General features: G+C 42.7%; 1 protein-coding gene and 70 non-coding genes across 71 annotated transcripts; 48 read left to right on the top strand and 23 right to left on the bottom strand.

The window, feature by feature from the left end:
* Positions 1–231: 231 nt before the first annotated feature.
* Positions 232–304, top strand: Trnar-acg (transfer RNA arginine (anticodon ACG)). Its single transcript has one exon. It is a non-coding gene; the product is annotated as a tRNA-Arg (tRNA).
* A 216-nt stretch (positions 305–520) lies between these two features.
* Trnar-acg (transfer RNA arginine (anticodon ACG)) lies at positions 521–593 on the top strand. Its single transcript has one exon. It is a non-coding gene; the product is annotated as a tRNA-Arg (tRNA).
* Positions 594–739: 146 nt separating this feature from the next.
* Positions 740–822, bottom strand: Trnal-uaa (transfer RNA leucine (anticodon UAA)). Its single transcript has one exon. It is a non-coding gene; the product is annotated as a tRNA-Leu (tRNA).
* A 457-nt stretch (positions 823–1,279) lies between these two features.
* Positions 1,280–1,352, top strand: Trnar-acg (transfer RNA arginine (anticodon ACG)). Its single transcript has one exon. It is a non-coding gene; the product is annotated as a tRNA-Arg (tRNA).
* Positions 1,353–1,568: 216 nt separating this feature from the next.
* Positions 1,569–1,641, top strand: Trnar-acg (transfer RNA arginine (anticodon ACG)). The gene has a single exon. It is a non-coding gene; the product is annotated as a tRNA-Arg (tRNA).
* A 146-nt stretch (positions 1,642–1,787) lies between these two features.
* Positions 1,788–1,870, bottom strand: Trnal-uaa (transfer RNA leucine (anticodon UAA)). The gene has a single exon. It is a non-coding gene; the product is annotated as a tRNA-Leu (tRNA).
* Positions 1,871–2,327: 457 nt separating this feature from the next.
* Positions 2,328–2,400, top strand: Trnar-acg (transfer RNA arginine (anticodon ACG)). The gene has a single exon. It is a non-coding gene; the product is annotated as a tRNA-Arg (tRNA).
* A 216-nt stretch (positions 2,401–2,616) lies between these two features.
* Trnar-acg (transfer RNA arginine (anticodon ACG)) lies at positions 2,617–2,689 on the top strand. Its single transcript has one exon. It is a non-coding gene; the product is annotated as a tRNA-Arg (tRNA).
* A 146-nt stretch (positions 2,690–2,835) lies between these two features.
* Trnal-uaa (transfer RNA leucine (anticodon UAA)) lies at positions 2,836–2,918 on the bottom strand. The gene has a single exon. It is a non-coding gene; the product is annotated as a tRNA-Leu (tRNA).
* A 457-nt stretch (positions 2,919–3,375) lies between these two features.
* Trnar-acg (transfer RNA arginine (anticodon ACG)) lies at positions 3,376–3,448 on the top strand. The gene has a single exon. It is a non-coding gene; the product is annotated as a tRNA-Arg (tRNA).
* Positions 3,449–3,664: 216 nt separating this feature from the next.
* On the top strand, positions 3,665–3,737 carry Trnar-acg (transfer RNA arginine (anticodon ACG)). Its single transcript has one exon. It is a non-coding gene; the product is annotated as a tRNA-Arg (tRNA).
* A 146-nt stretch (positions 3,738–3,883) lies between these two features.
* On the bottom strand, positions 3,884–3,966 carry Trnal-uaa (transfer RNA leucine (anticodon UAA)). The gene has a single exon. It is a non-coding gene; the product is annotated as a tRNA-Leu (tRNA).
* Positions 3,967–4,423: 457 nt separating this feature from the next.
* Positions 4,424–4,496, top strand: Trnar-acg (transfer RNA arginine (anticodon ACG)). Its single transcript has one exon. It is a non-coding gene; the product is annotated as a tRNA-Arg (tRNA).
* A 216-nt stretch (positions 4,497–4,712) lies between these two features.
* Positions 4,713–4,785, top strand: Trnar-acg (transfer RNA arginine (anticodon ACG)). Its single transcript has one exon. It is a non-coding gene; the product is annotated as a tRNA-Arg (tRNA).
* Positions 4,786–4,931: 146 nt separating this feature from the next.
* On the bottom strand, positions 4,932–5,014 carry Trnal-uaa (transfer RNA leucine (anticodon UAA)). The gene has a single exon. It is a non-coding gene; the product is annotated as a tRNA-Leu (tRNA).
* A 457-nt stretch (positions 5,015–5,471) lies between these two features.
* On the top strand, positions 5,472–5,544 carry Trnar-acg (transfer RNA arginine (anticodon ACG)). Its single transcript has one exon. It is a non-coding gene; the product is annotated as a tRNA-Arg (tRNA).
* A 216-nt stretch (positions 5,545–5,760) lies between these two features.
* On the top strand, positions 5,761–5,833 carry Trnar-acg (transfer RNA arginine (anticodon ACG)). Its single transcript has one exon. It is a non-coding gene; the product is annotated as a tRNA-Arg (tRNA).
* Positions 5,834–5,979: 146 nt separating this feature from the next.
* Trnal-uaa (transfer RNA leucine (anticodon UAA)) lies at positions 5,980–6,062 on the bottom strand. The gene has a single exon. It is a non-coding gene; the product is annotated as a tRNA-Leu (tRNA).
* A 457-nt stretch (positions 6,063–6,519) lies between these two features.
* Positions 6,520–6,592, top strand: Trnar-acg (transfer RNA arginine (anticodon ACG)). Its single transcript has one exon. It is a non-coding gene; the product is annotated as a tRNA-Arg (tRNA).
* Positions 6,593–6,808: 216 nt separating this feature from the next.
* Trnar-acg (transfer RNA arginine (anticodon ACG)) lies at positions 6,809–6,881 on the top strand. The gene has a single exon. It is a non-coding gene; the product is annotated as a tRNA-Arg (tRNA).
* A 146-nt stretch (positions 6,882–7,027) lies between these two features.
* Positions 7,028–7,110, bottom strand: Trnal-uaa (transfer RNA leucine (anticodon UAA)). Its single transcript has one exon. It is a non-coding gene; the product is annotated as a tRNA-Leu (tRNA).
* A 457-nt stretch (positions 7,111–7,567) lies between these two features.
* On the top strand, positions 7,568–7,640 carry Trnar-acg (transfer RNA arginine (anticodon ACG)). Its single transcript has one exon. It is a non-coding gene; the product is annotated as a tRNA-Arg (tRNA).
* A 216-nt stretch (positions 7,641–7,856) lies between these two features.
* Positions 7,857–7,929, top strand: Trnar-acg (transfer RNA arginine (anticodon ACG)). Its single transcript has one exon. It is a non-coding gene; the product is annotated as a tRNA-Arg (tRNA).
* Positions 7,930–8,075: 146 nt separating this feature from the next.
* Positions 8,076–8,158, bottom strand: Trnal-uaa (transfer RNA leucine (anticodon UAA)). The gene has a single exon. It is a non-coding gene; the product is annotated as a tRNA-Leu (tRNA).
* Positions 8,159–8,615: 457 nt separating this feature from the next.
* Positions 8,616–8,688, top strand: Trnar-acg (transfer RNA arginine (anticodon ACG)). The gene has a single exon. It is a non-coding gene; the product is annotated as a tRNA-Arg (tRNA).
* Positions 8,689–8,904: 216 nt separating this feature from the next.
* Positions 8,905–8,977, top strand: Trnar-acg (transfer RNA arginine (anticodon ACG)). The gene has a single exon. It is a non-coding gene; the product is annotated as a tRNA-Arg (tRNA).
* A 146-nt stretch (positions 8,978–9,123) lies between these two features.
* On the bottom strand, positions 9,124–9,206 carry Trnal-uaa (transfer RNA leucine (anticodon UAA)). Its single transcript has one exon. It is a non-coding gene; the product is annotated as a tRNA-Leu (tRNA).
* A 457-nt stretch (positions 9,207–9,663) lies between these two features.
* On the top strand, positions 9,664–9,736 carry Trnar-acg (transfer RNA arginine (anticodon ACG)). The gene has a single exon. It is a non-coding gene; the product is annotated as a tRNA-Arg (tRNA).
* Positions 9,737–9,952: 216 nt separating this feature from the next.
* Trnar-acg (transfer RNA arginine (anticodon ACG)) lies at positions 9,953–10,025 on the top strand. Its single transcript has one exon. It is a non-coding gene; the product is annotated as a tRNA-Arg (tRNA).
* Positions 10,026–10,171: 146 nt separating this feature from the next.
* Trnal-uaa (transfer RNA leucine (anticodon UAA)) lies at positions 10,172–10,254 on the bottom strand. Its single transcript has one exon. It is a non-coding gene; the product is annotated as a tRNA-Leu (tRNA).
* A 457-nt stretch (positions 10,255–10,711) lies between these two features.
* Positions 10,712–10,784, top strand: Trnar-acg (transfer RNA arginine (anticodon ACG)). Its single transcript has one exon. It is a non-coding gene; the product is annotated as a tRNA-Arg (tRNA).
* Positions 10,785–11,000: 216 nt separating this feature from the next.
* Positions 11,001–11,073, top strand: Trnar-acg (transfer RNA arginine (anticodon ACG)). The gene has a single exon. It is a non-coding gene; the product is annotated as a tRNA-Arg (tRNA).
* A 146-nt stretch (positions 11,074–11,219) lies between these two features.
* Positions 11,220–11,302, bottom strand: Trnal-uaa (transfer RNA leucine (anticodon UAA)). The gene has a single exon. It is a non-coding gene; the product is annotated as a tRNA-Leu (tRNA).
* A 457-nt stretch (positions 11,303–11,759) lies between these two features.
* On the top strand, positions 11,760–11,832 carry Trnar-acg (transfer RNA arginine (anticodon ACG)). Its single transcript has one exon. It is a non-coding gene; the product is annotated as a tRNA-Arg (tRNA).
* A 216-nt stretch (positions 11,833–12,048) lies between these two features.
* On the top strand, positions 12,049–12,121 carry Trnar-acg (transfer RNA arginine (anticodon ACG)). The gene has a single exon. It is a non-coding gene; the product is annotated as a tRNA-Arg (tRNA).
* A 146-nt stretch (positions 12,122–12,267) lies between these two features.
* On the bottom strand, positions 12,268–12,350 carry Trnal-uaa (transfer RNA leucine (anticodon UAA)). The gene has a single exon. It is a non-coding gene; the product is annotated as a tRNA-Leu (tRNA).
* Positions 12,351–12,807: 457 nt separating this feature from the next.
* Trnar-acg (transfer RNA arginine (anticodon ACG)) lies at positions 12,808–12,880 on the top strand. Its single transcript has one exon. It is a non-coding gene; the product is annotated as a tRNA-Arg (tRNA).
* A 216-nt stretch (positions 12,881–13,096) lies between these two features.
* Trnar-acg (transfer RNA arginine (anticodon ACG)) lies at positions 13,097–13,169 on the top strand. The gene has a single exon. It is a non-coding gene; the product is annotated as a tRNA-Arg (tRNA).
* A 146-nt stretch (positions 13,170–13,315) lies between these two features.
* Positions 13,316–13,398, bottom strand: Trnal-uaa (transfer RNA leucine (anticodon UAA)). The gene has a single exon. It is a non-coding gene; the product is annotated as a tRNA-Leu (tRNA).
* A 457-nt stretch (positions 13,399–13,855) lies between these two features.
* On the top strand, positions 13,856–13,928 carry Trnar-acg (transfer RNA arginine (anticodon ACG)). The gene has a single exon. It is a non-coding gene; the product is annotated as a tRNA-Arg (tRNA).
* A 216-nt stretch (positions 13,929–14,144) lies between these two features.
* Trnar-acg (transfer RNA arginine (anticodon ACG)) lies at positions 14,145–14,217 on the top strand. Its single transcript has one exon. It is a non-coding gene; the product is annotated as a tRNA-Arg (tRNA).
* Positions 14,218–14,363: 146 nt separating this feature from the next.
* Positions 14,364–14,446, bottom strand: Trnal-uaa (transfer RNA leucine (anticodon UAA)). Its single transcript has one exon. It is a non-coding gene; the product is annotated as a tRNA-Leu (tRNA).
* Positions 14,447–14,903: 457 nt separating this feature from the next.
* On the top strand, positions 14,904–14,976 carry Trnar-acg (transfer RNA arginine (anticodon ACG)). The gene has a single exon. It is a non-coding gene; the product is annotated as a tRNA-Arg (tRNA).
* Positions 14,977–15,192: 216 nt separating this feature from the next.
* Trnar-acg (transfer RNA arginine (anticodon ACG)) lies at positions 15,193–15,265 on the top strand. The gene has a single exon. It is a non-coding gene; the product is annotated as a tRNA-Arg (tRNA).
* Positions 15,266–15,411: 146 nt separating this feature from the next.
* On the bottom strand, positions 15,412–15,494 carry Trnal-uaa (transfer RNA leucine (anticodon UAA)). The gene has a single exon. It is a non-coding gene; the product is annotated as a tRNA-Leu (tRNA).
* A 457-nt stretch (positions 15,495–15,951) lies between these two features.
* On the top strand, positions 15,952–16,024 carry Trnar-acg (transfer RNA arginine (anticodon ACG)). The gene has a single exon. It is a non-coding gene; the product is annotated as a tRNA-Arg (tRNA).
* A 216-nt stretch (positions 16,025–16,240) lies between these two features.
* On the top strand, positions 16,241–16,313 carry Trnar-acg (transfer RNA arginine (anticodon ACG)). The gene has a single exon. It is a non-coding gene; the product is annotated as a tRNA-Arg (tRNA).
* Positions 16,314–16,459: 146 nt separating this feature from the next.
* On the bottom strand, positions 16,460–16,542 carry Trnal-uaa (transfer RNA leucine (anticodon UAA)). Its single transcript has one exon. It is a non-coding gene; the product is annotated as a tRNA-Leu (tRNA).
* A 457-nt stretch (positions 16,543–16,999) lies between these two features.
* Trnar-acg (transfer RNA arginine (anticodon ACG)) lies at positions 17,000–17,072 on the top strand. The gene has a single exon. It is a non-coding gene; the product is annotated as a tRNA-Arg (tRNA).
* Positions 17,073–17,288: 216 nt separating this feature from the next.
* On the top strand, positions 17,289–17,361 carry Trnar-acg (transfer RNA arginine (anticodon ACG)). The gene has a single exon. It is a non-coding gene; the product is annotated as a tRNA-Arg (tRNA).
* A 146-nt stretch (positions 17,362–17,507) lies between these two features.
* On the bottom strand, positions 17,508–17,590 carry Trnal-uaa (transfer RNA leucine (anticodon UAA)). The gene has a single exon. It is a non-coding gene; the product is annotated as a tRNA-Leu (tRNA).
* Positions 17,591–18,047: 457 nt separating this feature from the next.
* Positions 18,048–18,120, top strand: Trnar-acg (transfer RNA arginine (anticodon ACG)). Its single transcript has one exon. It is a non-coding gene; the product is annotated as a tRNA-Arg (tRNA).
* A 216-nt stretch (positions 18,121–18,336) lies between these two features.
* On the top strand, positions 18,337–18,409 carry Trnar-acg (transfer RNA arginine (anticodon ACG)). Its single transcript has one exon. It is a non-coding gene; the product is annotated as a tRNA-Arg (tRNA).
* A 146-nt stretch (positions 18,410–18,555) lies between these two features.
* Positions 18,556–18,638, bottom strand: Trnal-uaa (transfer RNA leucine (anticodon UAA)). The gene has a single exon. It is a non-coding gene; the product is annotated as a tRNA-Leu (tRNA).
* A 457-nt stretch (positions 18,639–19,095) lies between these two features.
* Positions 19,096–19,168, top strand: Trnar-acg (transfer RNA arginine (anticodon ACG)). Its single transcript has one exon. It is a non-coding gene; the product is annotated as a tRNA-Arg (tRNA).
* Positions 19,169–19,384: 216 nt separating this feature from the next.
* Positions 19,385–19,457, top strand: Trnar-acg (transfer RNA arginine (anticodon ACG)). The gene has a single exon. It is a non-coding gene; the product is annotated as a tRNA-Arg (tRNA).
* Positions 19,458–19,603: 146 nt separating this feature from the next.
* On the bottom strand, positions 19,604–19,686 carry Trnal-uaa (transfer RNA leucine (anticodon UAA)). Its single transcript has one exon. It is a non-coding gene; the product is annotated as a tRNA-Leu (tRNA).
* A 457-nt stretch (positions 19,687–20,143) lies between these two features.
* On the top strand, positions 20,144–20,216 carry Trnar-acg (transfer RNA arginine (anticodon ACG)). Its single transcript has one exon. It is a non-coding gene; the product is annotated as a tRNA-Arg (tRNA).
* Positions 20,217–20,432: 216 nt separating this feature from the next.
* On the top strand, positions 20,433–20,505 carry Trnar-acg (transfer RNA arginine (anticodon ACG)). The gene has a single exon. It is a non-coding gene; the product is annotated as a tRNA-Arg (tRNA).
* A 146-nt stretch (positions 20,506–20,651) lies between these two features.
* Positions 20,652–20,734, bottom strand: Trnal-uaa (transfer RNA leucine (anticodon UAA)). The gene has a single exon. It is a non-coding gene; the product is annotated as a tRNA-Leu (tRNA).
* Positions 20,735–21,191: 457 nt separating this feature from the next.
* On the top strand, positions 21,192–21,264 carry Trnar-acg (transfer RNA arginine (anticodon ACG)). Its single transcript has one exon. It is a non-coding gene; the product is annotated as a tRNA-Arg (tRNA).
* A 216-nt stretch (positions 21,265–21,480) lies between these two features.
* On the top strand, positions 21,481–21,553 carry Trnar-acg (transfer RNA arginine (anticodon ACG)). Its single transcript has one exon. It is a non-coding gene; the product is annotated as a tRNA-Arg (tRNA).
* Positions 21,554–21,699: 146 nt separating this feature from the next.
* On the bottom strand, positions 21,700–21,782 carry Trnal-uaa (transfer RNA leucine (anticodon UAA)). Its single transcript has one exon. It is a non-coding gene; the product is annotated as a tRNA-Leu (tRNA).
* Positions 21,783–22,239: 457 nt separating this feature from the next.
* Positions 22,240–22,312, top strand: Trnar-acg (transfer RNA arginine (anticodon ACG)). The gene has a single exon. It is a non-coding gene; the product is annotated as a tRNA-Arg (tRNA).
* Positions 22,313–22,528: 216 nt separating this feature from the next.
* Trnar-acg (transfer RNA arginine (anticodon ACG)) lies at positions 22,529–22,601 on the top strand. The gene has a single exon. It is a non-coding gene; the product is annotated as a tRNA-Arg (tRNA).
* A 146-nt stretch (positions 22,602–22,747) lies between these two features.
* Trnal-uaa (transfer RNA leucine (anticodon UAA)) lies at positions 22,748–22,830 on the bottom strand. The gene has a single exon. It is a non-coding gene; the product is annotated as a tRNA-Leu (tRNA).
* A 457-nt stretch (positions 22,831–23,287) lies between these two features.
* Trnar-acg (transfer RNA arginine (anticodon ACG)) lies at positions 23,288–23,360 on the top strand. Its single transcript has one exon. It is a non-coding gene; the product is annotated as a tRNA-Arg (tRNA).
* A 216-nt stretch (positions 23,361–23,576) lies between these two features.
* Trnar-acg (transfer RNA arginine (anticodon ACG)) lies at positions 23,577–23,649 on the top strand. Its single transcript has one exon. It is a non-coding gene; the product is annotated as a tRNA-Arg (tRNA).
* A 146-nt stretch (positions 23,650–23,795) lies between these two features.
* Trnal-uaa (transfer RNA leucine (anticodon UAA)) lies at positions 23,796–23,878 on the bottom strand. Its single transcript has one exon. It is a non-coding gene; the product is annotated as a tRNA-Leu (tRNA).
* A 457-nt stretch (positions 23,879–24,335) lies between these two features.
* On the top strand, positions 24,336–24,408 carry Trnar-acg (transfer RNA arginine (anticodon ACG)). Its single transcript has one exon. It is a non-coding gene; the product is annotated as a tRNA-Arg (tRNA).
* Positions 24,409–25,433: 1,025 nt separating this feature from the next.
* LOC139470419 (uncharacterized) lies at positions 25,434–26,081 on the top strand. Its single transcript, XM_071252829.1, has one exon. It carries the CDS (start codon positions 25,434–25,436, stop codon positions 26,079–26,081), a length of 648 nt encoding a protein of 215 aa, XP_071108930.1.
* The last annotated feature ends 371 nt before the right edge of the window (positions 26,082–26,452 follow it).

Below are 26,452 nucleotides of genomic sequence, written 5' to 3'. Positions count from 1 at the left end.
ATTGTCATCATTTTTGACTTATGAATGTGTAAATTCAACTGCCCTGTCTTACGTTTGGAGTAATGGACTACCTCTTATTTTTCTCAGATACCTTTGGAAACACCTCTTCGTTCTCCCTGTGATTTGCTTCTTTACCAATGACGTATGCCTCTTCGTAACAGTTGTCTTGTGATTACAATTCCTTGGTAAATTGAGAACTCCGCCTGACAAAGAACACAAGAATACTACCTTGGGCGTGTGGCGCAACGGATAACGCGTCTGACTACGGATCAGAAGATTCCAGGTTCGAATCCTGGCACGCTCGAATACATGTTTTATTGTTGGTCATCGAACTGTTCTTTAATGGAATTGTCACGATAAATATGCCTTTTGTTTCTGCCAAATGCCTTGGACAAGTGGTGGTATTTGCAGCCGTGCCATAATACTAGCAAATAAGAGATTTGTGACGTGCAGGAGGCCAGACAATGGTTTGTGGAAGTAGCACCAAGAAAAGGTCCAAATAGAAATGCACTCCTTCATGGGGCGTGTGGCGCAACGGATAACGCGTCTGACTACGGATCAGAAGATTCCAGGTTCGAATCCTGGCACGCTCGGAAAATCTTTTTAGCATTTTTCAAAAAAATAAATAAAATGCTGATAAGACGTTGAAGGACGTTTGTACCACTGACTGTAAAATATATTTACAATAAAAAACGCCAAGTAAATTATGTCAATGTTCACACATTAAAAGTATTCTTCATAGCACGGGTGGGGTTCGAACCCACGCGGACATACGTCCATTGGATCTTAAGTCCAACGCCTTAACCACTCGGCCACCGTGCTTATGCCTCAGGAATGAAAATGTGGAGCCATGTGTCGGGTTAATATAATGAGTAGATAAAACGCCCCAGAGCAAAGAGTATGTGTTGTGGGTCCCAAACACATTTCGGAGCCATTTCCAGAAGTGTCACTTGGTCCTGGGACACTATGTACCCTAAGCTGGAATCTCCCCCAAAATTGGTGATATCAGCTGCCGCTGGTACACAAAATAGTATCTATATCGAATCGCATTGTCATCATTTTTGACTTATGAATGTGTAAATTCAACTGCCCTGTCTTACGTTTGGAGTAATGGACTACCTCTTATTTTTCTCAGATACCTTTGGAAACACCTCTTCGTTCTCCCTGTGATTTGCTTCTTTACCAATGACGTATGCCTCTTCGTAACAGTTGTCTTGTGATTACAATTCCTTGGTAAATTGAGAACTCCGCCTGACAAAGAACACAAGAATACTACCTTGGGCGTGTGGCGCAACGGATAACGCGTCTGACTACGGATCAGAAGATTCCAGGTTCGAATCCTGGCACGCTCGAATACATGTTTTATTGTTGGTCATCGAACTGTTCTTTAATGGAATTGTCACGATAAATATGCCTTTTGTTTCTGCCAAATGCCTTGGACAAGTGGTGGTATTTGCAGCCGTGCCATAATACTAGCAAATAAGAGATTTGTGACGTGCAGGAGGCCAGACAATGGTTTGTGGAAGTAGCACCAAGAAAAGGTCCAAATAGAAATGCACTCCTTCATGGGGCGTGTGGCGCAACGGATAACGCGTCTGACTACGGATCAGAAGATTCCAGGTTCGAATCCTGGCACGCTCGGAAAATCTTTTTAGCATTTTTCAAAAAAATAAATAAAATGCTGATAAGACGTTGAAGGACGTTTGTACCACTGACTGTAAAATTTATTTACAATAAAAAACGCCAAGTAAATTATGTCAATGTTCACACATTAAAAGTATTCTTCATAGCACGGGTGGGGTTCGAACCCACGCGGACATACGTCCATTGGATCTTAAGTCCAACGCCTCAACCACTCGGCCACCGTGCTGATGCCTCAGGAATGAAAATGTGGAGCCATGTGTCGGGTTAATATAATGAGTAGATAAAACGCCCCAGAGCAAAGAGTATGTGTTGTGGGTCCCAAACACATTTCGGAGCCATTTCCAGAAGTGTCACTTGGTCCTGGGACACTATGTACCCTAAGCTGGAATCTCCCCCAAAATTGGTGATATCAGCTGCCGCTGGTACACAAAATAGTATCTATATCGAATCGCATTGTCATCATTTTTGACTTATGAATGTGTAAATTCAACTGCCCTGTCTTACGTTTGGAGTAATGGACTACCTCTTATTTTTCTCAGATACCTTTGGAAACACCTCTTCGTTCTCCCTGTGATTTGCTTCTTTACCAATGACGTATGCCTCTTCGTAACAGTTGTCTTGTGATTACAATTCCTTGGTAAATTGAGAACTCCGCCTGACAAAGAACACAAGAATACTACCTTGGGCGTGTGGCGCAACGGATAACGCGTCTGACTACGGATCAGAAGATTCCAGGTTCGAATCCTGGCACGCTCGAATACATGTTTTATTGTTGGTCATCGAACTGTTCTTTAATGGAATTGTCACGATAAATATGCCTTTTGTTTCTGCCAAATGCCTTGGACAAGTGGTGGTATTTGCAGCCGTGCCATAATACTAGCAAATAAGAGATTTGTGACGTGCAGGAGGCCAGACAATGGTTTGTGGAAGTAGCACCAAGAAAAGGTCCAAATAGAAATGCACTCCTTCATGGGGCGTGTGGCGCAACGGATAACGCGTCTGACTACGGATCAGAAGATTCCAGGTTCGAATCCTGGCACGCTCGGAAAATCTTTTTAGCATTTTTCAAAAAAATAAATAAAATGCTGATAAGACGTTGAAGGACGTTTGTACCACTGACTGTAAAATTTATTTACAATAAAAAACGCCAAGTAAATTATGTCAATGTTCACACATTAAAAGTATTCTTCATAGCACGGGTGGGGTTCGAACCCACGCGGACATACGTCCATTGGATCTTAAGTCCAACGCCTCAACCACTCGGCCACCGTGCTGATGCCTCAGGAATGAAAATGTGGAGCCATGTGTCGGGTTAATATAATGAGTAGATAAAACGCCCCAGAGCAAAGAGTATGTGTTGTGGGTCCCAAACACATTTCGGAGCCATTTCCAGAAGTGTCACTTGGTCCTGGGACACTATGTACCCTAAGCTGGAATCTCCCCCAAAATTGGTGATATCAGCTGCCGCTGGTACACAAAATAGTATCTATATCGAATCGCATTGTCATCATTTTTGACTTATGAATGTGTAAATTCAACTGCCCTGTCTTACGTTTGGAGTAATGGACTACCTCTTATTTTTCTCAGATACCTTTGGAAACACCTCTTCGTTCTCCCTGTGATTTGCTTCTTTACCAATGACGTATGCCTCTTCGTAACAGTTGTCTTGTGATTACAATTCCTTGGTAAATTGAGAACTCCGCCTGACAAAGAACACAAGAATACTACCTTGGGCGTGTGGCGCAACGGATAACGCGTCTGACTACGGATCAGAAGATTCCAGGTTCGAATCCTGGCACGCTCGAATACATGTTTTATTGTTGGTCATCGAACTGTTCTTTAATGGAATTGTCACGATAAATATGCCTTTTGTTTCTGCCAAATGCCTTGGACAAGTGGTGGTATTTGCAGCCGTGCCATAATACTAGCAAATAAGAGATTTGTGACGTGCAGGAGGCCAGACAATGGTTTGTGGAAGTAGCACCAAGAAAAGGTCCAAATAGAAATGCACTCCTTCATGGGGCGTGTGGCGCAACGGATAACGCGTCTGACTACGGATCAGAAGATTCCAGGTTCGAATCCTGGCACGCTCGGAAAATCTTTTTAGCATTTTTCAAAAAAATAAATAAAATGCTGATAAGACGTTGAAGGACGTTTGTACCACTGACTGTAAAATATATTTACAATAAAAAACGCCAAGTAAATTATGTCAATGTTCACACATTAAAAGTATTCTTCATAGCACGGGTGGGGTTCGAACCCACGCGGACATACGTCCATTGGATCTTAAGTCCAACGCCTTAACCACTCGGCCACCGTGCTGATGCCTCAGGAATGAAAATGTGGAGCCATGTGTCGGGTTAATATAATGAGTAGATAAAACGCCCCAGAGCAAAGAGTATGTGTTGTGGGTCCCAAACACATTTCGGAGCCATTTCCAGAAGTGTCACTTGGTCCTGGGACACTATGTACCCTAAGCTGGAATCTCCCCCAAAATTGGTGATATCAGCTGCCGCTGGTACACAAAATAGTATCTATATCGAATCGCATTGTCATCATTTTTGACTTATGAATGTGTAAATTCAACTGCCCTGTCTTACGTTTGGAGTAATGGACTACCTCTTATTTTTCTCAGATACCTTTGGAAACACCTCTTCGTTCTCCCTGTGATTTGCTTCTTTACCAATGACGTATGCCTCTTCGTAACAGTTGTCTTGTGATTACAATTCCTTGGTAAATTGAGAACTCCGCCTGACAAAGAACACAAGAATACTACCTTGGGCGTGTGGCGCAACGGATAACGCGTCTGACTACGGATCAGAAGATTCCAGGTTCGAATCCTGGCACGCTCGAATACATGTTTTATTGTTGGTCATCGAACTGTTCTTTAATGGAATTGTCACGATAAATATGCCTTTTGTTTCTGCCAAATGCCTTGGACAAGTGGTGGTATTTGCAGCCGTGCCATAATACTAGCAAATAAGAGATTTGTGACGTGCAGGAGGCCAGACAATGGTTTGTGGAAGTAGCACCAAGAAAAGGTCCAAATAGAAATGCACTCCTTCATGGGGCGTGTGGCGCAACGGATAACGCGTCTGACTACGGATCAGAAGATTCCAGGTTCGAATCCTGGCACGCTCGGAAAATCTTTTTAGCATTTTTCAAAAAAATAAATAAAATGCTGATAAGACGTTGAAGGACGTTTGTACCACTGACTGTAAAATTTATTTACAATAAAAAACGCCAAGTAAATTATGTCAATGTTCACACATTAAAAGTATTCTTCATAGCACGGGTGGGGTTCGAACCCACGCGGACATACGTCCATTGGATCTTAAGTCCAACGCCTTAACCACTCGGCCACCGTGCTGATGCCTCAGGAATGAAAATGTGGAGCCATGTGTCGGGTTAATATAATGAGTAGATAAAACGCCCCAGAGCAAAGAGTATGTGTTGTGGGTCCCAAACACATTTCGGAGCCATTTCCAGAAGTGTCACTTGGTCCTGGGACACTATGTACCCTAAGCTGGAATCTCCCCCAAAATTGGTGATATCAGCTGCCGCTGGTACACAAAATAGTATCTATATCGAATCGCATTGTCATCATTTTTGACTTATGAATGTGTAAATTCAACTGCCCTGTCTTACGTTTGGAGTAATGGACTACCTCTTATTTTTCTCAGATACCTTTGGAAACACCTCTTCGTTCTCCCTGTGATTTGCTTCTTTACCAATGACGTATGCCTCTTCGTAACAGTTGTCTTGTGATTACAATTCCTTGGTAAATTGAGAACTCCGCCTGACAAAGAACACAAGAATACTACCTTGGGCGTGTGGCGCAACGGATAACGCGTCTGACTACGGATCAGAAGATTCCAGGTTCGAATCCTGGCACGCTCGAATACATGTTTTATTGTTGGTCATCGAACTGTTCTTTAATGGAATTGTCACGATAAATATGCCTTTTGTTTCTGCCAAATGCCTTGGACAAGTGGTGGTATTTGCAGCCGTGCCATAATACTAGCAAATAAGAGATTTGTGACGTGCAGGAGGCCAGACAATGGTTTGTGGAAGTAGCACCAAGAAAAGGTCCAAATAGAAATGCACTCCTTCATGGGGCGTGTGGCGCAACGGATAACGCGTCTGACTACGGATCAGAAGATTCCAGGTTCGAATCCTGGCACGCTCGGAAAATCTTTTTAGCATTTTTCAAAAAAATAAATAAAATGCTGATAAGACGTTGAAGGACGTTTGTACCACTGACTGTAAAATTTATTTACAATAAAAAACGCCAAGTAAATTATGTCAATGTTCACACATTAAAAGTATTCTTCATAGCACGGGTGGGGTTCGAACCCACGCGGACATACGTCCATTGGATCTTAAGTCCAACGCCTTAACCACTCGGCCACCGTGCTGATGCCTCAGGAATGAAAATGTGGAGCCATGTGTCGGGTTAATATAATGAGTAGATAAAACGCCCCAGAGCAAAGAGTATGTGTTGTGGGTCCCAAACACATTTCGGAGCCATTTCCAGAAGTGTCACTTGGTCCTGGGACACTATGTACCCTAAGCTGGAATCTCCCCCAAAATTGGTGATATCAGCTGCCGCTGGTACACAAAATAGTATCTATATCGAATCGCATTGTCATCATTTTTGACTTATGAATGTGTAAATTCAACTGCCCTGTCTTACGTTTGGAGTAATGGACTACCTCTTATTTTTCTCAGATACCTTTGGAAACACCTCTTCGTTCTCCCTGTGATTTGCTTCTTTACCAATGACGTATGCCTCTTCGTAACAGTTGTCTTGTGATTACAATTCCTTGGTAAATTGAGAACTCCGCCTGACAAAGAACACAAGAATACTACCTTGGGCGTGTGGCGCAACGGATAACGCGTCTGACTACGGATCAGAAGATTCCAGGTTCGAATCCTGGCACGCTCGAATACATGTTTTATTGTTGGTCATCGAACTGTTCTTTAATGGAATTGTCACGATAAATATGCCTTTTGTTTCTGCCAAATGCCTTGGACAAGTGGTGGTATTTGCAGCCGTGCCATAATACTAGCAAATAAGAGATTTGTGACGTGCAGGAGGCCAGACAATGGTTTGTGGAAGTAGCACCAAGAAAAGGTCCAAATAGAAATGCACTCCTTCATGGGGCGTGTGGCGCAACGGATAACGCGTCTGACTACGGATCAGAAGATTCCAGGTTCGAATCCTGGCACGCTCGGAAAATCTTTTTAGCATTTTTCAAAAAAATAAATAAAATGCTGATAAGACGTTGAAGGACGTTTGTACCACTGACTGTAAAATTTATTTACAATAAAAAACGCCAAGTAAATTATGTCAATGTTCACACATTAAAAGTATTCTTCATAGCACGGGTGGGGTTCGAACCCACGCGGACATACGTCCATTGGATCTTAAGTCCAACGCCTTAACCACTCGGCCACCGTGCTGATGCCTCAGGAATGAAAATGTGGAGCCATGTGTCGGGTTAATATAATGAGTAGATAAAACGCCCCAGAGCAAAGAGTATGTGTTGTGGGTCCCAAACACATTTCGGAGCCATTTCCAGAAGTGTCACTTGGTCCTGGGACACTATGTACCCTAAGCTGGAATCTCCCCCAAAATTGGTGATATCAGCTGCCGCTGGTACACAAAATAGTATCTATATCGAATCGCATTGTCATCATTTTTGACTTATGAATGTGTAAATTCAACTGCCCTGTCTTACGTTTGGAGTAATGGACTACCTCTTATTTTTCTCAGATACCTTTGGAAACACCTCTTCGTTCTCCCTGTGATTTGCTTCTTTACCAATGACGTATGCCTCTTCGTAACAGTTGTCTTGTGATTACAATTCCTTGGTAAATTGAGAACTCCGCCTGACAAAGAACACAAGAATACTACCTTGGGCGTGTGGCGCAACGGATAACGCGTCTGACTACGGATCAGAAGATTCCAGGTTCGAATCCTGGCACGCTCGAATACATGTTTTATTGTTGGTCATCGAACTGTTCTTTAATGGAATTGTCACGATAAATATGCCTTTTGTTTCTGCCAAATGCCTTGGACAAGTGGTGGTATTTGCAGCCGTGCCATAATACTAGCAAATAAGAGATTTGTGACGTGCAGGAGGCCAGACAATGGTTTGTGGAAGTAGCACCAAGAAAAGGTCCAAATAGAAATGCACTCCTTCATGGGGCGTGTGGCGCAACGGATAACGCGTCTGACTACGGATCAGAAGATTCCAGGTTCGAATCCTGGCACGCTCGGAAAATCTTTTTAGCATTTTTCAAAAAAATAAATAAAATGCTGATAAGACGTTGAAGGACGTTTGTACCACTGACTGTAAAATTTATTTACAATAAAAAACGCCAAGTAAATTATGTCAATGTTCACACATTAAAAGTATTCTTCATAGCACGGGTGGGGTTCGAACCCACGCGGACATACGTCCATTGGATCTTAAGTCCAACGCCTTAACCACTCGGCCACCGTGCTGATGCCTCAGGAATGAAAATGTGGAGCCATGTGTCGGGTTAATATAATGAGTAGATAAAACGCCCCAGAGCAAAGAGTATGTGTTGTGGGTCCCAAACACATTTCGGAGCCATTTCCAGAAGTGTCACTTGGTCCTGGGACACTATGTACCCTAAGCTGGAATCTCCCCCAAAATTGGTGATATCAGCTGCCGCTGGTACACAAAATAGTATCTATATCGAATCGCATTGTCATCATTTTTGACTTATGAATGTGTAAATTCAACTGCCCTGTCTTACGTTTGGAGTAATGGACTACCTCTTATTTTTCTCAGATACCTTTGGAAACACCTCTTCGTTCTCCCTGTGATTTGCTTCTTTACCAATGACGTATGCCTCTTCGTAACAGTTGTCTTGTGATTACAATTCCTTGGTAAATTGAGAACTCCGCCTGACAAAGAACACAAGAATACTACCTTGGGCGTGTGGCGCAACGGATAACGCGTCTGACTACGGATCAGAAGATTCCAGGTTCGAATCCTGGCAAGCTCGAATACATGTTTTATTGTTGGTCATCGAACTGTTCTTTAATGGAATTGTCACGATAAATATGCCTTTTGTTTCTGCCAAATGCCTTGGACAAGTGGTGGTATTTGCAGCCGTGCCATAATACTAGCAAATAAGAGATTTGTGACGTGCAGGAGGCCAGACAATGGTTTGTGGAAGTAGCACCAAGAAAAGGTCCAAATAGAAATGCACTCCTTCATGGGGCGTGTGGCGCAACGGATAACGCGTCTGACTACGGATCAGAAGATTCCAGGTTCGAATCCTGGCACGCTCGGAAAATCTTTTTAGCATTTTTCAAAAAAATAAATAAAATGCTGATAAGACGTTGAAGGACGTTTGTACCACTGACTGTAAAATTTATTTACAATAAAAAACGCCAAGTAAATTATGTCAATGTTCACACATTAAAAGTATTCTTCATAGCACGGGTGGGGTTCGAACCCACGCGGACATACGTCCATTGGATCTTAAGTCCAACGCCTTAACCACTCGGCCACCGTGCTGATGCCTCAGGAATGAAAATGTGGAGCCATGTGTCGGGTTAATATAATGAGTAGATAAAACGCCCCAGAGCAAAGAGTATGTGTTGTGGGTCCCAAACACATTTCGGAGCCATTTCCAGAAGTGTCACTTGGTCCTGGGACACTATGTACCCTAAGCTGGAATCTCCCCCAAAATTGGTGATATCAGCTGCCGCTGGTACACAAAATAGTATCTATATCGAATCGCATTGTCATCATTTTTGACTTATGAATGTGTAAATTCAACTGCCCTGTCTTACGTTTGGAGTAATGGACTACCTCTTATTTTTCTCAGATACCTTTGGAAACACCTCTTCGTTCTCCCTGTGATTTGCTTCTTTACCAATGACGTATGCCTCTTCGTAACAGTTGTCTTGTGATTACAATTCCTTGGTAAATTGAGAACTCCGCCTGACAAAGAACACAAGAATACTACCTTGGGCGTGTGGCGCAACGGATAACGCGTCTGACTACGGATCAGAAGATTCCAGGTTCGAATCCTGGCACGCTCGAATACATGTTTTATTGTTGGTCATCGAACTGTTCTTTAATGGAATTGTCACGATAAATATGCCTTTTGTTTCTGCCAAATGCCTTGGACAAGTGGTGGTATTTGCAGCCGTGCCATAATACTAGCAAATAAGAGATTTGTGACGTGCAGGAGGCCAGACAATGGTTTGTGGAAGTAGCACCAAGAAAAGGTCCAAATAGAAATGCACTCCTTCATGGGGCGTGTGGCGCAACGGATAACGCGTCTGACTACGGATCAGAAGATTCCAGGTTCGAATCCTGGCACGCTCGGAAAATCTTTTTAGCATTTTTCAAAAAAATAAATAAAATGCTGATAAGACGTTGAAGGACGTTTGTACCACTGACTGTAAAATTTATTTACAATAAAAAACGCCAAGTAAATTATGTCAATGTTCACACATTAAAAGTATTCTTCATAGCACGGGTGGGGTTCGAACCCACGCGGACATACGTCCATTGGATCTTAAGTCCAACGCCTCAACCACTCGGCCACCGTGCTGATGCCTCAGGAATGAAAATGTGGAGCCATGTGTCGGGTTAATATAATGAGTAGATAAAACGCCCCAGAGCAAAGAGTATGTGTTGTGGGTCCCAAACACATTTCGGAGCCATTTCCAGAAGTGTCACTTGGTCCTGGGACACTATGTACCCTAAGCTGGAATCTCCCCCAAAATTGGTGATATCAGCTGCCGCTGGTACACAAAATAGTATCTATATCGAATCGCATTGTCATCATTTTTGACTTATGAATGTGTAAATTCAACTGCCCTGTCTTACGTTTGGAGTAATGGACTACCTCTTATTTTTCTCAGATACCTTTGGAAACACCTCTTCGTTCTCCCTGTGATTTGCTTCTTTACCAATGACGTATGCCTCTTCGTAACAGTTGTCTTGTGATTACAATTCCTTGGTAAATTGAGAACTCCGCCTGACAAAGAACACAAGAATACTACCTTGGGCGTGTGGCGCAACGGATAACGCGTCTGACTACGGATCAGAAGATTCCAGGTTCGAATCCTGGCACGCTCGAATACATGTTTTATTGTTGGTCATCGAACTGTTCTTTAATGGAATTGTCACGATAAATATGCCTTTTGTTTCTGCCAAATGCCTTGGACAAGTGGTGGTATTTGCAGCCGTGCCATAATACTAGCAAATAAGAGATTTGTGACGTGCAGGAGGCCAGACAATGGTTTGTGGAAGTAGCACCAAGAAAAGGTCCAAATAGAAATGCACTCCTTCATGGGGCGTGTGGCGCAACGGATAACGCGTCTGACTACGGATCAGAAGATTCCAGGTTCGAATCCTGGCACGCTCGGAAAATCTTTTTAGCATTTTTCAAAAAAATAAATAAAATGCTGATAAGACGTTGAAGGACGTTTGTACCACTGACTGTAAAATTTATTTACAATAAAAAACGCCAAGTAAATTATGTCAATGTTCACACATTAAAAGTATTCTTCATAGCACGGGTGGGGTTCGAACCCACGCGGACATACGTCCATTGGATCTTAAGTCCAACGCCTCAACCACTCGGCCACCGTGCTGATGCCTCAGGAATGAAAATGTGGAGCCATGTGTCGGGTTAATATAATGAGTAGATAAAACGCCCCAGAGCAAAGAGTATGTGTTGTGGGTCCCAAACACATTTCGGAGCCATTTCCAGAAGTGTCACTTGGTCCTGGGACACTATGTACCCTAAGCTGGAATCTCCCCCAAAATTGGTGATATCAGCTGCCGCTGGTACACAAAATAGTATCTATATCGAATCGCATTGTCATCATTTTTGACTTATGAATGTGTAAATTCAACTGCCCTGTCTTACGTTTGGAGTAATGGACTACCTCTTATTTTTCTCAGATACCTTTGGAAACACCTCTTCGTTCTCCCTGTGATTTGCTTCTTTACCAATGACGTATGCCTCTTCGTAACAGTTGTCTTGTGATTACAATTCCTTGGTAAATTGAGAACTCCGCCTGACAAAGAACACAAGAATACTACCTTGGGCGTGTGGCGCAACGGATAACGCGTCTGACTACGGATCAGAAGATTCCAGGTTCGAATCCTGGCACGCTCGAATACATGTTTTATTGTTGGTCATCGAACTGTTCTTTAATGGAATTGTCACGATAAATATGCCTTTTGTTTCTGCCAAATGCCTTGGACAAGTGGTGGTATTTGCAGCCGTGCCATAATACTAGCAAATAAGAGATTTGTGACGTGCAGGAGGCCAGACAATGGTTTGTGGAAGTAGCACCAAGAAAAGGTCCAAATAGAAATGCACTCCTTCATGGGGCGTGTGGCGCAACGGATAACGCGTCTGACTACGGATCAGAAGATTCCAGGTTCGAATCCTGGCACGCTCGGAAAATCTTTTTAGCATTTTTCAAAAAAATAAATAAAATGCTGATAAGACGTTGAAGGACGTTTGTACCACTGACTGTAAAATTTATTTACAATAAAAAACGCCAAGTAAATTATGTCAATGTTCACACATTAAAAGTATTCTTCATAGCACGGGTGGGGTTCGAACCCACGCGGACATACGTCCATTGGATCTTAAGTCCAACGCCTTAACCACTCGGCCACCGTGCTGATGCCTCAGGAATGAAAATGTGGAGCCATGTGTCGGGTTAATATAATGAGTAGATAAAACGCCCCAGAGCAAAGAGTATGTGTTGTGGGTCCCAAACACATTTCGGAGCCATTTCCAGAAGTGTCACTTGGTCCTGGGACACTATGTACCCTAAGCTGGAATCTCCCCCAAAATTGGTGATATCAGCTGCCGCTGGTACACAAAATAGTATCTATATCGAATCGCATTGTCATCATTTTTGACTTATGAATGTGTAAATTCAACTGCCCTGTCTTACGTTTGGAGTAATGGACTACCTCTTATTTTTCTCAGATACCTTTGGAAACACCTCTTCGTTCTCCCTGTGATTTGCTTCTTTACCAATGACGTATGCCTCTTCGTAACAGTTGTCTTGTGATTACAATTCCTTGGTAAATTGAGAACTCCGCCTGACAAAGAACACAAGAATACTACCTTGGGCGTGTGGCGCAACGGATAACGCGTCTGACTACGGATCAGAAGATTCCAGGTTCGAATCCTGGCACGCTCGAATACATGTTTTATTGTTGGTCATCGAACTGTTCTTTAATGGAATTGTCACGATAAATATGCCTTTTGTTTCTGCCAAATGCCTTGGACAAGTGGTGGTATTTGCAGCCGTGCCATAATACTAGCAAATAAGAGATTTGTGACGTGCAGGAGGCCAGACAATGGTTTGTGGAAGTAGCACCAAGAAAAGGTCCAAATAGAAATGCACTCCTTCATGGGGCGTGTGGCGCAACGGATAACGCGTCTGACTACGGATCAGAAGATTCCAGGTTCGAATCCTGGCACGCTCGGAAAATCTTTTTAGCATTTTTCAAAAAAATAAATAAAATGCTGATAAGACGTTGAAGGACGTTTGTACCACTGACTGTAAAATTTATTTACAATAAAAAACGCCAAGTAAATTATGTCAATGTTCACACATTAAAAGTATTCTTCATAGCACGGGTGGGGTTCGAACCCACGCGGACATACGTCCATTGGATCTTAAGTCCAACGCCTCAACCACTCGGCCACCGTGCTGATGCCTCAGGAATGAAAATGTGGAGCCATGTGTCGGGTTAATATAATGAGTAGATAAAACGCCCCAGAGCAAAGAGTATGTGTTGTGGGTCCCAAACACATTTCGGAGCCATTTCCAGAAGTGTCACTTGGTCCTGGGACACTATGTACCCTAAGCTGGAATCTCCCCCAAAATTGGTGATATCAGCTGCCGCTGGTACACAAAATAGTATCTATATCGAATCGCATTGTCATCATTTTTGACTTATGAATGTGTAAATTCAACTGCCCTGTCTTACGTTTGGAGTAATGGACTACCTCTTATTTTTCTCAGATACCTTTGGAAACACCTCTTCGTTCTCCCTGTGATTTGCTTCTTTACCAATGACGTATGCCTCTTCGTAACAGTTGTCTTGTGATTACAATTCCTTGGTAAATTGAGAACTCCGCCTGACAAAGAACACAAGAATACTACCTTGGGCGTGTGGCGCAACGGATAACGCGTCTGACTACGGATCAGAAGATTCCAGGTTCGAATCCTGGCACGCTCGAATACATGTTTTATTGTTGGTCATCGAACTGTTCTTTAATGGAATTGTCACGATAAATATGCCTTTTGTTTCTGCCAAATGCCTTGGACAAGTGGTGGTATTTGCAGCCGTGCCATAATACTAGCAAATAAGAGATTTGTGACGTGCAGGAGGCCAGACAATGGTTTGTGGAAGTAGCACCAAGAAAAGGTCCAAATAGAAATGCACTCCTTCATGGGGCGTGTGGCGCAACGGATAACGCGTCTGACTACGGATCAGAAGATTCCAGGTTCGAATCCTGGCACGCTCGGAAAATCTTTTTAGCATTTTTCAAAAAAATAAATAAAATGCTGATAAGACGTTGAAGGACGTTTGTACCACTGACTGTAAAATTTATTTACAATAAAAAACGCCAAGTAAATTATGTCAATGTTCACACATTAAAAGTATTCTTCATAGCACGGGTGGGGTTCGAACCCACGCGGACATACGTCCATTGGATCTTAAGTCCAACGCCTTAACCACTCGGCCACCGTGCTGATGCCTCAGGAATGAAAATGTGGAGCCATGTGTCGGGTTAATATAATGAGTAGATAAAACGCCCCAGAGCAAAGAGTATGTGTTGTGGGTCCCAAACACATTTCGGAGCCATTTCCAGAAGTGTCACTTGGTCCTGGGACACTATGTACCCTAAGCTGGAATCTCCCCCAAAATTGGTGATATCAGCTGCCGCTGGTACACAAAATAGTATCTATATCGAATCGCATTGTCATCATTTTTGACTTATGAATGTGTAAATTCAACTGCCCTGTCTTACGTTTGGAGTAATGGACTACCTCTTATTTTTCTCAGATACCTTTGGAAACACCTCTTCGTTCTCCCTGTGATTTGCTTCTTTACCAATGACGTATGCCTCTTCGTAACAGTTGTCTTGTGATTACAATTCCTTGGTAAATTGAGAACTCCGCCTGACAAAGAACACAAGAATACTACCTTGGGCGTGTGGCGCAACGGATAACGCGTCTGACTACGGATCAGAAGATTCCAGGTTCGAATCCTGGCACGCTCGAATACATGTTTTATTGTTGGTCATCGAACTGTTCTTTAATGGAATTGTCACGATAAATATGCCTTTTGTTTCTGCCAAATGCCTTGGACAAGTGGTGGTATTTGCAGCCGTGCCATAATACTAGCAAATAAGAGATTTGTGACGTGCAGGAGGCCAGACAATGGTTTGTGGAAGTAGCACCAAGAAAAGGTCCAAATAGAAATGCACTCCTTCATGGGGCGTGTGGCGCAACGGATAACGCGTCTGACTACGGATCAGAAGATTCCAGGTTCGAATCCTGGCACGCTCGGAAAATCTTTTTAGCATTTTTCAAAAAAATAAATAAAATGCTGATAAGACGTTGAAGGACGTTTGTACCACTGACTGTAAAATTTATTTACAATAAAAAACGCCAAGTAAATTATGTCAATGTTCACACATTAAAAGTATTCTTCATAGCACGGGTGGGGTTCGAACCCACGCGGACATACGTCCATTGGATCTTAAGTCCAACGCCTTAACCACTCGGCCACCGTGCTGATGCCTCAGGAATGAAAATGTGGAGCCATGTGTCGGGTTAATATAATGAGTAGATAAAACGCCCCAGAGCAAAGAGTATGTGTTGTGGGTCCCAAACACATTTCGGAGCCATTTCCAGAAGTGTCACTTGGTCCTGGGACACTATGTACCCTAAGCTGGAATCTCCCCCAAAATTGGTGATATCAGCTGCCGCTGGTACACAAAATAGTATCTATATCGAATCGCATTGTCATCATTTTTGACTTATGAATGTGTAAATTCAACTGCCCTGTCTTACGTTTGGAGTAATGGACTACCTCTTATTTTTCTCAGATACCTTTGGAAACACCTCTTCGTTCTCCCTGTGATTTGCTTCTTTACCAATGACGTATGCCTCTTCGTAACAGTTGTCTTGTGATTACAATTCCTTGGTAAATTGAGAACTCCGCCTGACAAAGAACACAAGAATACTACCTTGGGCGTGTGGCGCAACGGATAACGCGTCTGACTACGGATCAGAAGATTCCAGGTTCGAATCCTGGCACGCTCGAATACATGTTTTATTGTTGGTCATCGAACTGTTCTTTAATGGAATTGTCACGATAAATATGCCTTTTGTTTCTGCCAAATGCCTTGGACAAGTGGTGGTATTTGCAGCCGTGCCATAATACTAGCAAATAAGAGATTTGTGACGTGCAGGAGGCCAGACAATGGTTTGTGGAAGTAGCACCAAGAAAAGGTCCAAATAGAAATGCACTCCTTCATGGGGCGTGTGGCGCAACGGATAACGCGTCTGACTACGGATCAGAAGATTCCAGGTTCGAATCCTGGCACGCTCGGAAAATCTTTTTAGCATTTTTCAAAAAAATAAATAAAATGCTGATAAGACGTTGAAGGACGTTTGTACCACTGACTGTAAAATTTATTTACAATAAAAAACGCCAAGTAAATTATGTCAATGTTCACACATTAAAAGTATTCTTCATAGCACGGGTGGGGTTCGAACCCACGCGGACATACGTCCATTGGATCTTAAGTCCAACGCCTTAACCACTCGGCCACCGTGCTGATGCCTCAGGAATGAAAATGTGGAGCCATGTGTCGGGTTAATATAATGAGTAGATAAAACGCCCCAGAGCAAAGAGTATGTGTTGTGGGTCCCAAACACATTTCGGAGCCATTTCCAGAAGTGTCACTTGGTCCTGGGACACTATGTACCCTAAGCTGGAATCTCCCCCAAAATTGGTGATATCAGCTGCCGCTGGTACACAAAATAGTATCTATATCGAATCGCATTGTCATCATTTTTGACTTATGAATGTGTAAATTCAACTGCCCTGTCTTACGTTTGGAGTAATGGACTACCTCTTATTTTTCTCAGATACCTTTGGAAACACCTCTTCGTTCTCCCTGTGATTTGCTTCTTTACCAATGACGTATGCCTCTTCGTAACAGTTGTCTTGTGATTACAATTCCTTGGTAAATTGAGAACTCCGCCTGACAAAGAACACAAGAATACTACCTTGGGCGTGTGGCGCAACGGATAACGCGTCTGACTACGGATCAGAAGATTCCAGGTTCGAATCCTGGCACGCTCGAATACATGTTTTATTGTTGGTCATCGAACTGTTCTTTAATGGAATTGTCACGATAAATATGCCTTTTGTTTCTGCCAAATGCCTTGGACAAGTGGTGGTATTTGCAGCCGTGCCATAATACTAGCAAATAAGAGATTTGTGACGTGCAGGAGGCCAGACAATGGTTTGTGGAAGTAGCACCAAGAAAAGGTCCAAATAGAAATGCACTCCTTCATGGGGCGTGTGGCGCAACGGATAACGCGTCTGACTACGGATCAGAAGATTCCAGGTTCGAATCCTGGCACGCTCGGAAAATCTTTTTAGCATTTTTCAAAAAAATAAATAAAATGCTGATAAGACGTTGAAGGACGTTTGTACCACTGACTGTAAAATTTATTTACAATAAAAAACGCCAAGTAAATTATGTCAATGTTCACACATTAAAAGTATTCTTCATAGCACGGGTGGGGTTCGAACCCACGCGGACATACGTCCATTGGATCTTAAGTCCAACGCCTTAACCACTCGGCCACCGTGCTGATGCCTCAGGAATGAAAATGTGGAGCCATGTGTCGGGTTAATATAATGAGTAGATAAAACGCCCCAGAGCAAAGAGTATGTGTTGTGGGTCCCAAACACATTTCGGAGCCATTTCCAGAAGTGTCACTTGGTCCTGGGACACTATGTACCCTAAGCTGGAATCTCCCCCAAAATTGGTGATATCAGCTGCCGCTGGTACACAAAATAGTATCTATATCGAATCGCATTGTCATCATTTTTGACTTATGAATGTGTAAATTCAACTGCCCTGTCTTACGTTTGGAGTAATGGACTACCTCTTATTTTTCTCAGATACCTTTGGAAACACCTCTTCGTTCTCCCTGTGATTTGCTTCTTTACCAATGACGTATGCCTCTTCGTAACAGTTGTCTTGTGATTACAATTCCTTGGTAAATTGAGAACTCCGCCTGACAAAGAACACAAGAATACTACCTTGGGCGCGTGGCGCAACGGATAACGCGTCTGACTACGGATCAGAAGATTCCAGGTTCGAATCCTGGCACGCTCGAATACATGTTTTATTGTTGGTCATCGAACTGTTCTTTAATGGAATTGTCACGATAAATATGCCTTTTGTTTCTGCCAAATGCCTTGGACAAGTGGTGGTATTTGCAGCCGTGCCATAATACTAGCAAATAAGAGATTTGTGACGTGCAGGAGGCCAGACAATGGTTTGTGGAAGTAGCACCAAGAAAAGGTCCAAATAGAAATGCACTCCTTCATGGGGCGTGTGGCGCAACGGATAACGCGTCTGACTACGGATCAGAAGATTCCAGGTTCGAATCCTGGCACGCTCGGAAAATCTTTTTAGCATTTTTCAAAAAAATAAATAAAATGCTGATAAGACGTTGAAGGACGTTTGTACCACTGACTGTAAAATTTATTTACAATAAAAAACGCCAAGTAAATTATGTCAATGTTCACACATTAAAAGTATTCTTCATAGCACGGGTGGGGTTCGAACCCACGCGGACATACGTCCATTGGATCTTAAGTCCAACGCCTTAACCACTCGGCCACCGTGCTGATGCCTCAGGAATGAAAATGTGGAGCCATGTGTCGGGTTAATATAATGAGTAGATAAAACGCCCCAGAGCAAAGAGTATGTGTTGTGGGTCCCAAACACATTTCGGAGCCATTTCCAGAAGTGTCACTTGGTCCTGGGACACTATGTACCCTAAGCTGGAATCTCCCCCAAAATTGGTGATATCAGCTGCCGCTGGTACACAAAATAGTATCTATATCGAATCGCATTGTCATCATTTTTGACTTATGAATGTGTAAATTCAACTGCCCTGTCTTACGTTTGGAGTAATGGACTACCTCTTATTTTTCTCAGATACCTTTGGAAACACCTCTTCGTTCTCCCTGTGATTTGCTTCTTTACCAATGACGTATGCCTCTTCGTAACAGTTGTCTTGTGATTACAATTCCTTGGTAAATTGAGAACTCCGCCTGACAAAGAACACAAGAATACTACCTTGGGCGTGTGGCGCAACGGATAACGCGTCTGACTACGAATCAGAAGATTCCAGGTTCGAATCCTGGCACGCTCGAATACATGTTTTATTGTTGGTCATCGAACTGTTCTTTAATGGAATTGTCACGATAAATATGCCTTTTGTTTCTGCCAAATGCCTTGGACAAGTGGTGGTATTTGCAGCCGTGCCATAATACTAGCAAATAAGAGATTTGTGACGTGCAGGAGGCCAGACAATGGTTTGTGGAAGTAGCACCAAGAAAAGGTCCAAATAGAAATGCACTCCTTCATGGGGCGTGTGGCGCAACGGATAACGCGTCTGACTACGGATCAGAAGATTCCAGGTTCGAATCCTGGCACGCTCGGAAAATCTTTTTAGCATTTTTCAAAAAAATAAATAAAATGCTGATAAGACGTTGAAGGACGTTTGTACCACTGACTGTAAAATTTATTTACAATAAAAAACGCCAAGTAAATTATGTCAATGTTCACACATTAAAAGTATTCTTCATAGCACGGGTGGGGTTCGAACCCACGCGGACATACGTCCATTGGATCTTAAGTCCAACGCCTTAACCACTCGGCCACCGTGCTGATGCCTCAGGAATGAAAATGTGGAGCCATGTGTCGGGTTAATATAATGAGTAGATAAAACGCCCCAGAGCAAAGAGTATGTGTTGTGGGTCCCAAACACATTTCGGAGCCATTTCCAGAAGTGTCACTTGGTCCTGGGACACTATGTACCCTAAGCTGGAATCTCCCCCAAAATTGGTGATATCAGCTGCCGCTGGTACACAAAATAGTATCTATATCGAATCGCATTGTCATCATTTTTGACTTATGAATGTGTAAATTCAACTGCCCTGTCTTACGTTTGGAGTAATGGACTACCTCTTATTTTTCTCAGATACCTTTGGAAACACCTCTTCGTTCTCCCTGTGATTTGCTTCTTTACCAATGACGTATGCCTCTTCGTAACAGTTGTCTTGTGATTACAATTCCTTGGTAAATTGAGAACTCCGCCTGACAAAGAACACAAGAATACTACCTTGGGCGTGTGGCGCAACGGATAACGCGTCTGACTACGGATCAGAAGATTCCAGGTTCGAATCCTGGCACGCTCGAATACATGTTTTATTGTTGGTCATCGAACTGTTCTTTAATGGAATTGTCACGATAAATATGCCTTTTGTTTCTGCCAAATGCCTTGGACAAGTGGTGGTATTTGCAGCCGTGCCATAATACTAGCAAATAAGAGATTTGTGACGTGCAGGAGGCCAGACAATGGTTTGTGGAAGTAGCACCAAGAAAAGGTCCAAATAGAAATGCACTCCTTCATGGGGCGTGTGGCGCAACGGATAACGCGTCTGACTACGGATCAGAAGATTCCAGGTTCGAATCCTGGCACGCTCGGAAAATCTTTTTAGCATTTTTCAAAAAAATAAATAAAATGCTGATAAGACGTTGAAGGACGTTTGTACCACTGACTGTAAAATTTATTTACAATAAAAAACGCCAAGTAAATTATGTCAATGTTCACACATTAAAAGTATTCTTCATAGCACGGGTGGGGTTCGAACCCACGCGGACATACGTCCATTGGATCTTAAGTCCAACGCCTTAACCACTCGGCCACCGTGCTGATGCCTCAGGAATGAAAATGTGGAGCCATGTGTCGGGTTAATATAATGAGTAGATAAAACGCCCCAGAGCAAAGAGTATGTGTTGTGGGTCCCAAACACATTTCGGAGCCATTTCCAGAAGTGTCACTTGGTCCTGGGACACTATGTACCCTAAGCTGGAATCTCCCCCAAAATTGGTGATATCAGCTGCCGCTGGTACACAAAATAGTATCTATATCGAATCGCATTGTCATCATTTTTGACTTATGAATGTGTAAATTCAACTGCCCTGTCTTACGTTTGGAGTAATGGACTACCTCTTATTTTTCTCAGATACCTTTGGAAACACCTCTTCGTTCTCCCTGTGATTTGCTTCTTTACCAATGACGTATGCCTCTTCGTAACAGTTGTCTTGTGATTACAATTCCTTGGTAAATTGAGAACTCCGCCTGACAAAGAACACAAGAATACTACCTTGGGCGTGTGGCGCAACGGATAACGCGTCTGACTACGGATCAGAAGATTCCAGGTTCGAATCCTGGCACGCTCGAATACATGTTTTATTGTTGGTCATCGAACTGTTCTTTAATGGAATTGTCACGATAAATATGCCTTTTGTTTCTGCCAAATGCCTTGGACAAGTGGTGGTATTTGCAGCCGTGCCATAATACTAGCAAATAAGAGATTTGTGACGTGCAGGAGGCCAGACAATGGTTTGTGGAAGTAGCACCAAGAAAAGGTCCAAATAGAAATGCACTCCTTCATGGGGCGTGTGGCGCAACGGATAACGCGTCTGACTACGGATCAGAAGATTCCAGGTTCGAATCCTGGCACGCTCGGAAAATCTTTTTAGCATTTTTCAAAAAAATAAATAAAATGCTGATAAGACGTTGAAGGACGTTTGTACCACTGACTGTAAAATTTATTTACAATAAAAAACGCCAAGTAAATTATGTCAATGTTCACACATTAAAAGTATTCTTCATAGCACGGGTGGGGTTCGAACCCACGCGGACATACGTCCATTGGATCTTAAGTCCAACGCCTTAACCACTCGGCCACCGTGCTGATGCCTCAGGAATGAAAATGTGGAGCCATGTGTCGGGTTAATATAATGAGTAGATAAAACGCCCCAGAGCAAAGAGTATGTGTTGTGGGTCCCAAACACATTTCGGAGCCATTTCCAGAAGTGTCACTTGGTCCTGGGACACTATGTACCCTAAGCTGGAATCTCCCCCAAAATTGGTGATATCAGCTGCCGCTGGTACACAAAATAGTATCTATATCGAATCGCATTGTCATCATTTTTGACTTATGAATGTGTAAATTCAACTGCCCTGTCTTACGTTTGGAGTAATGGACTACCTCTTATTTTTCTCAGATACCTTTGGAAACACCTCTTCGTTCTCCCTGTGATTTGCTTCTTTACCAATGACGTATGCCTCTTCGTAACAGTTGTCTTGTGATTACAATTCCTTGGTAAATTGAGAACTCCGCCTGACAAAGAACACAAGAATACTACCTTGGGCGTGTGGCGCAACGGATAACGCGTCTGACTACGGATCAGAAGATTCCAGGTTCGAATCCTGGCACGCTCGAATACATGTTTTATTGTTGGTCATCGAACTGTTCTTTAATGGAATTGTCACGATAAATATGCCTTTTGTTTCTGCCAAATGCCTTGGACAAGTGGTGGTATTTGCAGCCGTGCCATAATACTAGCAAATAAGAGATTTGTGACGTGCAGGAGGCCAGACAATGGTTTGTGGAAGTAGCACCAAGAAAAGGTCCAAATAGAAATGCACTCCTTCATGGGGCGTGTGGCGCAACGGATAACGCGTCTGACTACGGATCAGAAGATTCCAGGTTCGAATCCTGGCACGCTCGGAAAATCTTTTTAGCATTTTTCAAAAAAATAAATAAAATGCTGATAAGACGTTGAAGGACGTTTGTACCACTGACTGTAAAATTTATTTACAATAAAAAACGCCAAGTAAATTATGTCAATGTTCACACATTAAAAGTATTCTTCATAGCACGGGTGGGGTTCGAACCCACGCGGACATACGTCCATTGGATCTTAAGTCCAACGCCTTAACCACTCGGCCACCGTGCTGATGCCTCAGGAATGAAAATGTGGAGCCATGTGTCGGGTTAATATAATGAGTAGATAAAACGCCCCAGAGCAAAGAGTATGTGTTGTGGGTCCCAAACACATTTCGGAGCCATTTCCAGAAGTGTCACTTGGTCCTGGGACACTATGTACCCTAAGCTGGAATCTCCCCCAAAATTGGTGATATCAGCTGCCGCTGGTACACAAAATAGTATCTATATCGAATCGCATTGTCATCATTTTTGACTTATGAATGTGTAAATTCAACTGCCCTGTCTTACGTTTGGAGTAATGGACTACCTCTTATTTTTCTCAGATACCTTTGGAAACACCTCTTCGTTCTCCCTGTGATTTGCTTCTTTACCAATGACGTATGCCTCTTCGTAACAGTTGTCTTGTGATTACAATTCCTTGGTAAATTGAGAACTCCGCCTGACAAAGAACACAAGAATACTACCTTGGGCGCGTGGCGCAACGGATAACGCGTCTGACTACGGATCAGAAGATTCCAGGTTCGAATCCTGGCACGCTCGAATACATGTTTTATTGTTGGTCATCGAACTGTTCTTTAATGGAATTGTCACGATAAATATGCCTTTTGTTTCTGCCAAATGCCTTGGACAAGTGGTGGTATTTGCAGCCGTGCCATAATACTAGCAAATAAGAGATTTGTGACGTGCAGGAGGCCAGACAATGGTTTGTGGAAGTAGCACCAAGAAAAGGTCCAAATAGAAATGCACTCCTTCATGGGGCGTGTGGCGCAACGGATAACGCGTCTGACTACGGATCAGAAGATTCCAGGTTCGAATCCTGGCACGCTCGGAAAATCTTTTTAGCATTTTTCAAAAAAATAAATAAAATGCTGATAAGACGTTGAAGGACGTTTGTACCACTGACTGTAAAATTTATTTACAATAAAAAACGCCAAGTAAATTATGTCAATGTTCACACATTAAAAGTATTCTTCATAGCACGGGTGGGGTTCGAACCCACGCGGACATACGTCCATTGGATCTTAAGTCCAACGCCTTAACCACTCGGCCACCGTGCTGATGCCTCAGGAATGAAAATGTGGAGCCATGTGTCGGGTTAATATAATGAGTAGATAAAACGCCCCAGAGCAAAGAGTATGTGTTGTGGGTCCCAAACACATTTCGGAGCCATTTCCAGAAGTGTCACTTGGTCCTGGGACACTATGTACCCTAAGCTGGAATCTCCCCCAAAATTGGTGATATCAGCTGCCGCTGGTACACAAAATAGTATCTATATCGAATCGCATTGTCATCATTTTTGACTTATGAATGTGTAAATTCAACTGCCCTGTCTTACGTTTGGAGTAATGGACTACCTCTTATTTTTCTCAGATACCTTTGGAAACACCTCTTCGTTCTCCCTGTGATTTGCTTCTTTACCAATGACGTATGCCTCTTCGTAACAGTTGTCTTGTGATTACAATTCCTTGGTAAATTGAGAACTCCGCCTGACAAAGAACACAAGAATACTACCTTGGGCGTGTGGCGCAACGGATAACGCGTCTGACTACGGATCAGAAGATTCCAGGTTCGAATCCTGGCACGCTCGAATACATGTTTTATTGTTGGTCATCGAACTGTTCTTTAATGGAATTGTCACGATAAATATGCCTTTTGTTTCTGCCAAATGCCTTGGACAAGTGGTGGTATTTGCAGCCGTGCCATAATACTAGCAAATAAGAGATTTGTGACGTGCAGGAGGCCAGACAATGGTTTGTGGAAGTAGCACCAAGAAAAGGTCCAAATAGAAATGCACTCCTTCATGGGGCGTGTGGCGCAACGGATAACGCGTCTGACTACGGATGATTACCTCCCTTGCTTCGGAGGTGTGTGGACGTGCTGACGATCGAGCAACACAGATTCTCAGATTAAATCGTTCACAAGTTCCGTGGAATACCAGATTTACGCTAACAAGGTAGGCAACACTTTGATATGTAGTTGTCCGAAGACCTTAAACATTTGCATGCACGTTTGTGCATGCTATTGACTTTGGTTGTCTTTGAATCTCCCACGCTCACTGGGTTCAAAATGGCGGACACCAAACAGAAGAGAAAATATCTGAAAGATTGCACTATTGAAGTGAATGTTGGTAACAACAAAGTGATTAGTGCTAGTATATTATCTTGTGCGCTATTGGAATATGTGTCCGATGTATGGGCGTGCGTCCTAAAAGGAACAGAATGCTATGATGTCACTGTCCCAGACAGTAACGAGGCAAGGATTCTTGCAGAAACTGATGACTTGAAAATAGGAGGTACACCGATTAACTTCAGGTTACTTCATTGTGAAAGCGTCGTAGTATCATTCCTACACCTTCCACCCTACATTGATGATGAGGAAATTGAAAACATGTTGATCAAAAGGGGTATCACTTTGAAAAGTGATATTAAACACAGGACCCTGAAAGGCACTAGCATTTTTGATGGTACCAGGTATGTGCGCGTCGCTTTCCCCCCTGAGTGTAAATCCTTGCCATACTCCATGGGTTTCAACACATTAGATGGTTATCGATACTTTCGAGTCATTCATAATAATCAAGAACGATTGTGTTTTAAATGCAACTCGGGAGACCATATGGTTAAAGAATGCCCAAATACCAAATGCTTTAAGTGCAACGGACATGGCCACATTGCCAAAAACTGCAACACAGAAAGAAGACTTAAACGTAGTTGTGAACTGTGCTCTCTACCTATTGGTAGCTGCAGCTGTTTCCTAGACGAGGAAGACAACGGTCAGTACAGCATGTCAGACGAGTCGGAGCAAGAAAAGGAACTAGCCCCTGAAAGGTCCTGGGATGAAGATCCTTTGGATAATGATGATACATCTGTTGAGGACTTTGAGCCTGAAGAAAAGAAAAGAAACAAAGATGGACCAATAGAGGAAAAAGGAGAAGAAAATGAAGACGAAAAACTTGATCAAGCCTCTGAAATTCCTTGTACAAATAACCGTGTTGGAGATGACATGGAGAGTGATGATAAGACAATGAGACAGTCGTTGCCTCAAGATGGACATGAAAATATAGCACCTTTTAAATGGAACAAATCTTCGAAGAAAAGAGGAAGAAGAAATAAAATACAACCCAAGATCACAGACTGTGTACTTCAGAACAATGACTTAAAAAATAAATTGAGAGAAAGTAAAAAAGATGAACAAAAGAAGAAGAAAGAAGAAAAGGTTAACGATCGACGAGAAATATCTGGCGTGTCTGAGAACGGTGTATAAACTAACAATGTGTTTGTACATACATTTCATATTTATATTTGCAATGGTCACAACATGGTCATGGAATGTGAATGGACTCCGTGATGTCACAAAAATGCAAAATGTATTCTCTCTACTAACGAACTCCCATGTCAATATTGCCTTTTTGCAGGAGACCTTTTGGTCTGATGAATTCATTGAAAAATATAAATATTTATGGCCAGGAACAATTTTATACTCTAATGCTGGTAATGCTAGAAAAGGAGTTGCTCTTTTGATCTCTCCTGACTTTGAAGAAAAGGTGGCCATGCTTGAAAAAGACATTGATGGAAGACTACTAAAGGCGTCTCTATCTCTTGAAGATAAAACAGTGATTTTATTAAATGTGTATG

The sequence above is a fragment of the Haliotis cracherodii genome, unplaced genomic scaffold (genome assembly GCF_022045235.1).
Source record: "Haliotis cracherodii isolate W230 unplaced genomic scaffold, xgHalCrac1.p SCAF_20, whole genome shotgun sequence".
NCBI classification, from domain to species: domain Eukaryota; kingdom Metazoa; phylum Mollusca; class Gastropoda; order Lepetellida; family Haliotidae; genus Haliotis; species Haliotis cracherodii.
This window is presented reverse-complemented; position numbering and strand designations above follow the sequence as displayed.

What these genes read in the sequence shown, in the direction of transcription:
- LOC139470419 (XM_071252829.1), top strand. Translation starts at nt 25,434, where the DNA reads ATGGTTAAAGAATGCCCAAATACCAAATGCTTTAAGTGCAACGGACAT.